This window comes from Cotesia typhae, unplaced genomic scaffold (genome assembly GCF_013202065.1).
Source record: "Cotesia typhae breed Kobodo isofemale line unplaced genomic scaffold, CoteBio_Ctyphae contig_33, whole genome shotgun sequence".
Classification (NCBI taxonomy): domain Eukaryota; kingdom Metazoa; phylum Arthropoda; class Insecta; order Hymenoptera; family Braconidae; genus Cotesia; species Cotesia typhae.
In genome coordinates, this window is record NW_027423741.1 from 398,068 (window position 1) to 407,535 (window position 9,468).

At 32.3% G+C, this 9,468-nt stretch overlaps 1 protein-coding gene across 8 annotated transcripts in view; it reads left to right on the top strand.

Moving 5' to 3' along the window:
* The window catches only part of Mdr49 (Multi drug resistance 49), a 37,276-nt gene extending 31,707 nt beyond the window's left edge, over positions 1 to 5,569 (top strand). For all 8 annotated transcript variants that reach the window (XM_074241323.1, XM_074241329.1, XM_074241321.1 and 5 more), the window contains 3 exons: positions 222 to 1,573; positions 1,996 to 2,142; positions 3,075 to 5,569. In XM_074241323.1, the coding sequence (XP_074097424.1) occupies positions 222 to 1,573; positions 1,996 to 2,142; positions 3,075 to 3,278 (1,703 nt within the window). In that variant the 3' untranslated portion in view covers positions 3,279 to 5,569. The remainder of the gene's footprint in view (positions 1 to 221; positions 1,574 to 1,995; positions 2,143 to 3,074) is intronic.
* The last annotated feature ends 3,899 nt before the right edge of the window (positions 5,570 to 9,468 follow it).

The window sequence follows — 9,468 nt, forward strand, 5'->3', positions numbered from 1 at the left end:
TTGAGTCAATAAATTCTGATAGAAGAATTCGTTAATATTTAATGAGCTTTATTATTTGATAATAAATAACTGTTTGTCATTAGATGATTTAATAAATATTAATGAATTAATACCATTTTTTTTTTTTAAGTTGATAAATCTTTATTAACAGTTGACAATTATTTATTAATAGTCAACAAATAATTTTACAATAAATTAATAACTTGAATCAATAAAAACAGGTTGTCTAGCCGCAGCAACAGTTGGCGCGTCATTTCCAGCATTCGCAATGTTATTTGGTGACGTCTACTACGTACTGGGTCTGGAAAACGCGGACGAAGTTCGTGAGAAGACGATAACTTTCTCAATCTACTTTGGAGTAGTCGGAGTGGTAACTGGAATAGGAACTTTTCTGCAAATGTACATGTTTGGGCTGGCAGGAGTGAGGATGACCGCGCGAATCCGTAAAATGACATTCACAGCGATGTTGAAACAAGAAATGGGGTGGTACGACGAGGACACCAACAGCGTGGGAGCATTGTGTGCGCGGTTATCATCAGACGCGGCTGCTGTGCAAGGAGCAACTGGAAGTCGTATTGGCGCTATTTTGCAAGCAATGTCAACTTTGGTGCTGGGAATCGGTCTGTCGATGTACTATTCCCGAGAAATGACTCTGGTGTCGGTGGTTTCGATACCACTAGTACTTGGAGCAGTATTTTTTGAGGCGCGTATAATGGGTGGACAAGGGATGCAAGAGAAGAAGAAAATGGAATGCGCAACGCGAATAGCGGTCGAAGCTATTTCGAATATTCGGACTGTTGCGAGTTTGGGAAAGGAGAAGGCCTTCCTAGAGCGATACTGCGTTGAGCTAAACCACGTTGCCAAAGCCACCAGAATAAAGAACCGTTTGCGAGGTCTGGTCTTCTCTTGCGGACAAACCATCCCCTACTTTGGATACGCTCTTAGTCTCTATTATGGCGGTTACCTCGCGGCCAGAAAGGATTTACCCTATCAAGACGTGATAAAGGTTTCAGAGGCGCTGATATTCGGGTCCTGGATGCTTGGCCAGGCGCTTGCCTTTGCTCCAAATTTCAACACTGCCAAGATATCTGCCGGGAGAATATTCCGCCTTCTGGACCGAGTACCTGAAATCTTAACTCCACCGGAGATGGAGGGCAAGGATTTGGACTGGAAGGCTGACGGCTTGATACAATTTTCTAAAGTTGAATTCCACTACCCGACGCGAACCGAGCAACAGATCCTTCGCGGTCTGAATTTGATCGTAAAGCCGGGACAGATGGTTGCGCTGGTGGGTCAAAGTGGATGCGGTAAATCAACTTGCATTCAATTACTTCAACGTTTGTATGACCCGCTCACTGGAAGCGTTACAATGGATCGCCGGGATATCACATCCGTATCTCTGTCCGCTCTGCGTGCGCAGTTCGGTGTTGTAGGTCAAGAACCAGTCCTCTTTGATCGGACTATCGCTGAGAATATTATGTATGGTGATAACAGTCGGGTTGTTACCATGGAGGAAGTTATTGAAGCTGCCAAAAAATCTAATATTCACAGTTTTATCAGCTCTCTACCTTTGGTAAGGACTTTTAAATTTCAAAAAATTATTTTATGTATGAAGAAGATATTATTAAATTGTCATTATTTCAAAAATCTTCAAAAATCGTCAAAAATTAAATTTTTGACTCAAATTCTTCTAAATTGATTGGTTTTAAATCGTCTGACCATTATTCAATAATTTATCATCAAAGATCTGAATTATTGTAAATATAAAGGAGTAAATCCTCATAAATTTTTTTCTTAAAAAATTTTTGATATCTTTTTTTTAAATGACAAAAAAATAATTATATAATTTCTCAGCAAAAAATTTTCAATGTAATTCATTATAAATTCAATTTCCTAGTATTTTTGAAAATTGATCCAATTATGAACACGAATGTACTAACATTAGAGGTAATCAAATCATAATAACAACAATGATATTTTACTTTGTGCAAACAGGGTTACGATACAAGACTCGGTAGCAAAGGAACCCAGCTCTCTGGTGGTCAGAAACAACGTATTGCAATTGCACGTGCCTTGGTCCGAAATCCAAGAATCTTGCTGCTCGATGAAGCCACTTCTGCCCTCGACACGCAGAGCGAAAAGGTAAGTTCTTTTGACCCTTCACTTCCACGTAAATGTAAAAGCACGGAATCTATTGTGTTGACGACTGAAAATAAAGCATGGCACTTTTTCCTCGAGAATTATTCCAGTAAAATAAAACAAGAGTTTTAAATTAAATGGGAGTATATGGATCTTTGTGCTGTGTCAGGTCACCAATTAACGGGTTGCCAGAAACTCGGTCGTTCGTGAAATATAATTAAGGATATTCTAACCCTACATACTGCCACGTTAATGACTTTATACTCCCCATATACATTTGATATTAATCTTTAACAGGTTTTACTGTTTATAATTCTTTTATATATCCGGTGATAAATTTTTCGCTTGAATAAATTTTTAATTAATGGAATTATTATGCCGTGTTGAAATAATTCAAGTGTTAAAATTTTATTTCATTTAACAAGATGAGAAAAATCAAATTTATATTTAAAGTCATTTATTGAAATTGATTTATAGTTCAGGGATCGTTTTATTATTTAAACAAAATAACTTTAATTAAAATTTAATAAAAAATTGAATAAATCTATTTTTAAGAAAATAGTAATCAAGTAAAGTGACTTCACTTCTTACATAATTAATTGAAATAGTTATTTTCTTTAAAATTTCAAGAAAAATTTCCAAATTTAGATAAGTTAAGAACTGTGTAAGTACACTGATAAAAAAATTAACTTAATCTTAGAAAAAAAAGTCTTGAACTTTATTAATTTTTAAAAGCTTTTATTTAACTTAACTTCTAGATCTCGGAATCTTGTTATTAACTTTGTTAATTTTTTTTTATCAGTGTATTAACTTCAAGTAAAAAAAATTAGGGCAGATGCTTATCGATTAACTGCAGGTCAATTTAATGTTACTCAATATTTCACCTTCCGTATAATTGTAAATGAAATAATTTTTTTAATTCCCTTCGTAAATAGGTCGTTCAAGCAGCTTTGGATAAAGCCATGGAGGGTAGAACTTGTATCACCATCGCGCATCGTCTGGCGACCATAAAAAACGCGGACGTGATTTGCGTCCTGGAGAAGGGAATGGTCGCTGAAATGGGAACTCACGATGACTTAATCGCTGCAGATGGTCTCTACGCTCACCTCCACGCCCTCCAAGAAGCTGCCATGGAGTAAACCCCCAAGTTCTCGCGCTCCAGTACAATGCCAGTTTGAATTTCAAAAATAGCCGCGAATTCATTTTTTTTTTTTTTTTATTTTTTTTTTTTTTTTTATAGAACCGAACAAACGAGATAAAACAAATGGGAAATAATGGAAAAAAATAACCAAGACAATTCAAAAATCCCCTTAAAGCTGTATTACAACGTAACATAACATTAGTTAGGTTATATCTCTAGCGAGCGCATTTAAAGGTTAGGTAGAAGTACATAAACAACGCACGGCTTAGTCGTTAATTGATGGAGCGTCGGGAACTTAAGGGCTGGTTATAAGATACGACTTTATTTTTTCGCTCGTTTATATTTATCATAGCTCATAGCACAAGAATCATGACTACTTCCGTTTTATTATTATTATTTTTTTTTTTTTTTAGATACAAACAATAATTCTCTGCTTTTTTGATGGTACTTTAATCCCTTCTTATCGTAAAGTAAGATTTATTTTTATAGATATTTTGGTTTTTAAATTAGGTTTAATTATTAATAACTATTATGTGTCAAGAATGATTTTTTTAAATCTTTAGGTGTTATGTATTACTTCTTATTTAATTATTCTTTATTTTTAAAAATATTTTTCACTAACCGGTTGATTACTTGAATGATTTTAACCTTTTTTTACCCCGAAAAAAAAATCAATTTGAGCAATCATCTCTATTATAGATTTCATACAATTTCGGAATTTTTTTCACAGTCTTTTGAGATAAATCGGCATCATTTGAACTTAAATATGTTATATTTAATTTCTTCTACACATATTGATTTTTATTAAATGTTTTTTTTTTTTTTTTTTTTTAATCTAAAATATATTTTTTCTCAAGAAATTACTTTGATAGAAAAAAAAAAATTATATTCTTTTGTTGAAACGAAACAATCAGATAACTATTTCTGTCTCGTTATTGTCGAATCAATCGATATTTTTGACGGAAATAGAGAAGTGGCATGAGGTCATGCACTTCAAGAAAAAAAGTTTAATATCTCTATAAAATAACCTCATAAGCATACATTCAACTTTATATATATATATAATACATATAATGAAGAATAAAAAAAAAATTCATACACGCAGGCCTTGAATTACGGATTACAACCTTCCGTTTTTTCTACATACGTATTACACATAACAGTACAGCAACGATTTTTCTTCTAACGAACTATCATGAAATATGTATGAGTTAATAAACAGAGCACGTACATTTTTGTGTTTTATGCGTTCACTCGTTCTTGGGTTTTTATCGTAAATTATCATAAATATCTACATATTATTCAGCGATGAAACATTGGACGTGGAAAAACATAATATATAATATAATGTAAAATATTGTTGTTATAAATTATGTTCATAATACCGCATCCCATAATATATATTTGATTTTAAGATTATAAATATTTAACAATAATCGCTATTGAAAATTCAATATCTTCTTCCCGATATTTACGATTTATGATAATTATCTATTTATATGCTCTATTAATGCTCGTTGACGTTTAAAAGTATATTTCAAAAAATACAAGGCCTTATGTGATCAAAAATAAAATATGTCAAGTTGAATTTTAGATACGGAAAAATAAAATAATAATAATAATAATAATAATAATATATATATATATATTTAAATATTAATAAATATATAAGGAATGTGAAAAAATCGTGCCTCAGTTATTGAAATAAATTTTTTGAATATTGCTTAGATTATTGTAATTATACATTTAAAATAATTATTAATATTATATATTATAAATTTTTTAGATAATGTTAATAAAATTTTTTGTAATCGACCGTGCCTAATTAAATGTCAGGACAAATTTAAAAATGCGGAGTACTTAAAAGTATTCAATCGTTTCTATCATGATTAAAATATTTAACATGAATAAACGATTTTAAATCAAAAATATATTAATTAATTAATTAATAATTATAATTGATAATAAATATATAGTTTTATAAGTAGAAATAAATGAAATAAAAATATGTGATTATTGTAATAAATTTTTTTCTGATGACGAGTCGTGTAATGACTATTTATCCATGCCACTTTGTGCTTTACGCAGTGACAATACATATTTATTAATAAAGATGATTATTATTATTAATATTATTATTATTATTATTATTATTATTATTATTATTATTATTATTATTATTATTATTATTATTATTATTATTATTATTATTATTATTATTATTATTATTATTATTATTATTATTATTACTATTAATGTTGTAATAAATGAAAATGATAATTAAAATTATTATGTGTTGAAATATATTATTATAAGTTATACATATATTAAATGTAAGCACGGGGTAACAGGAGCAGTGAAAGTAAACCTAATGTTATAATTTAAGATTCAGCAGCGTGAGCGCTTGTTACGATAATCGTGTTAAATTCAAAGCTCGTACTACGGCGACATGACGACGGACTTGGGTTCAGTGGTGGATCCCCGGCAGGATAACGCGTGCACCGTATCTTAATACATCCTTTACTTACTGTTATCGTTAAGTATTATGCTACGTGAGAACTTGACACAACTAATAAATACAAATTAAAAACACACAGGACTTTTAAAAAAAAATTAAATTGTCTAATATGATAGCTACTAAAAGTTTTGAGCGGATAAATATTGCTGGGAAATTTAATCTCAATTTAGTTTTATACAAAGTTGATTGAGCTTCACAATAGTACAAGTATGAGTGACATCAAAGTGATTACGATGTCATGTTTTGGTCTATTGTCTCGCAAACAGGAGTCCTCTTGGTAAGTGAAAAAACAAAGTTGACCAAAGTAAAGAGAATGGTATTTGCAAAAGTTACGAGAAGTGATTCTCGGGGAAAAGACGATGTACTTTATGACAAGCGAGAAGAAGGAGATGGAAAATATAAAAAGAATATAAAAATAGCTTATAAAAATAATGAAAAAAGATAAAAATGATAATAATAAAGAAAATCAAAAGCAAAAGAAGAATAAGAAGATGATAAACTGAGTTTTTACTTTTTTACTAGCAACTTCCGTTCGCAAACTTATAACCCAGTGCTACGAATGGAACCAGTAAAAAAGTTTTATTTCACAAGCACAAGCTACTACCCTACCACCTCAGGTTGATCCGTACCAACTTTTAGAGTCTCCGAGGATGACTGGCTCCATAAATATTCTGCCGACTCATTCTTTGGGGCCACGACATTTTTTTGTGCATTGCCGCCCCGAAGAGATGCTACTTTTTTGCATTAGCAACAATCATAATCAACGGCTGAATAATTTACCTTTTTTCCATTACAAATTACATCGGAGTTCAGTTTCTCAAAACTTTCTCAAAACTATGCTCAAGTTTAAATAATCTACTGAAGATAAGAATTAATTAGTTACGTTGATTGAAAAATTAAATTAAAAAATTATTTTCAAGATTGTTAAAAACGATTGTAAAAAAATAAACCGCACAAAAGATAAAACAATGTAACTGGTGAAAACTCTTTAGATATGCTTTTGCCAGCAATGAAACCAATTAATGCATAGATGACATGGTCACAAACACGAAACTGCAGAGGATTCACAGCCGGTTGTGCTGGGGAGCAACAATTGTATGTAGCAGTAAAGCGGCAACCAACGCTGGATAATATGTACACGCTGGATAATATGAGCATCAGGACATCGCTTATACGCGAGTTGAGAGCGGGAAGAAGAGAACGACTCGTCGGAAGTGGAATCATGTGCGGGGTACGACGGAGATGGAAAAGCATACCAACCCGGTAAAATAATCCGTGGGAGTAGTAGAGCCAGCAGAACCACCAGAAGTAGGGCTGCATACAGAAGCAAGAGAGTGGATGCATACCGAGGACTGGGGAATCCGGGATTGCAATTTATGCTGATTTATATGCACTACGGCTTCCACGGTGTTCCAGAATACAGAGAGAAACACATAGGGAGTTGGTTTGTTCATTGTCCAGCGGATCTGCGACTGCGAAGCTTTCGTGTTCGTCGAACAACGCACATCCTCTTCATGATTCCTATGAAGCATCACCTCGAATAGTAACCTGGAATAGTAACAGTCGGCAGTACCGTCAAAACGGAAATTTTAACATTCAATGCCAATTCTGGTGTCTGTCTGTTCCTCCAATGGCTATGAATATTTTCATTCTTCCATTTCGATACTTTCAACAACCAACTCAAGCCATTTCGCTGATACGTTATCTTCAAATTCTGCTGGATGATGACTTTTATATCAGTTTTCTTTGAGTTTCAAGACAAAAAATGTCTTTATCAGTATTTTTAAAAAATATCTTTTGACAGTCTATTGCTTTTCAATTCTCTGAACTACGAATACGTATTTATAATTAAAAACTCAAAAGTTTTTAATACTATCTCGTTATTAAACAAATCTGTATGTTCGGAGCAATTTTTTTTTTTTTTTTCACCGAAACGGTCAGAGGTTACTGAGGCTCAAAAGCAAGGAGGAATTTCAATTTCGATCTCAACAAAAGCCACAAATAGCGTAGAGCAGAAACCTTAAAGTTATATTCTGTTGAATAATATTGAGTATCTATAGAAGAGGTTAAAGCAATGACGGTTTGGGTTTCAAAGGGCTTTTTACAATACCCAAGACCCTTGGTGGGTTTGCCTTGTATACTGATCAATAGAAACACCACCGAGTGCTTATGCTTGTTACAGGTTAACTATGTTTATTAACAAAAAGGGAGTTGTTAGAGGGTGTCAGATCGGAAATTTGTTACGTCAAATCCGGAGTATCGTTCTCTAAATTGATGGTTATTTTGGTGGATAAGCGAAGCCTTCATCTCGCTTTCCATTTATTCTTCTTTACCCTCCAATCGTGTATATTACAACTCCCAGTTGCCAGTCCCAAGTATCTCAAACAAGTTTCCACTTGGGAAAATTAGCACAACCTTACACAATACAATTATTAGTACTTCTGTTGCCGTTGCTGTGAATTCTCCAGGAGAAGTATCGTAGTTTCATGTAAATTTGATTATGTATATATTCTATAAAGACTGCGATAGATTGTTTTGATTAATGCCCAATACTATATACCAAACCTATTAAATTATCTGCCCGTGGATTTTGTTATTAAAATAATCGACCGCAAGTAGATAGTATACGAATCTTGTTTGATTAACAATAAACTCTAGCGCAATTATACCGCCCGACCTAGATATGCAATTAATTCATTAACCAGAATGAGATGGAAAATAATATTAATCTGGTTCATTGAAAGTTGCTCATTCAATTTCTTTTCAGCTATAAAAATAATATATTCAGTTTTAGTTTAATTTTATAACTAATAAATATTACGCTTACGGACAGTATAATGTAGTTATTCGTGATTTTCGGATCATTTTATTCTTCCTGTCAATTTATCTCTTTTAAATGCGGAGCCAAGTAAGGTAAGGATAAAAATAAAAAATATTACATTTTATAGACGTAAAAAAAGCTACGAGTTAAGGGCCGAGATAAGTGGGACTGAGTTTTATGGCAACTTTTTCGAGGGATGAATGGGCTTGACTGAATTTTATTTGTTTTTCAACCTCATCTTGTCTATGCTTTTCATTAAATTTATTTTTCAATCTGTTACGTGGAAATTATTTCGTATAACTTCACTGAAATAAAAAAGTCCAACGTTGATACACTTTGGAACTACAGTAATATTTAGTTATGCACTGATACAAAGTTTTAGTCCCATCACAATACGTACAATGTTGTCGCTTTATCTAAGGATCAACAGTAGTGAAGAAGAATTATTGCTTTTACATTTAATTTAATTTCGTACGAAATTTACTCTAGCAGAAAATGTTTCCGATAAAAGTTTCGAGGGAATATTGGTTTACTTTGTAGAACTAAAGGCTGAAATATATTCCTTATTATATTATTATCTTTTGAAGATATGAAATTACTTTGTGAATTAACATTAAATTTAATGGTTGGTTTGTAATAAAACCACACGGCTTAGAGCCAATGCTGAGAAATATTTTTCGAAAGTGGTAAACAAATAAATCAAATGCCTTTCCATTGCGCTTTGCTGATGTAGCAATTTCTTCATGTTATACATGTAAGTATATACATAACACGTATAAGACTGCAAGCGCTATTCAGGGTACTACTTTGCAGAATCACTTCTACTATCTTCATCAGAACCTTTTACAC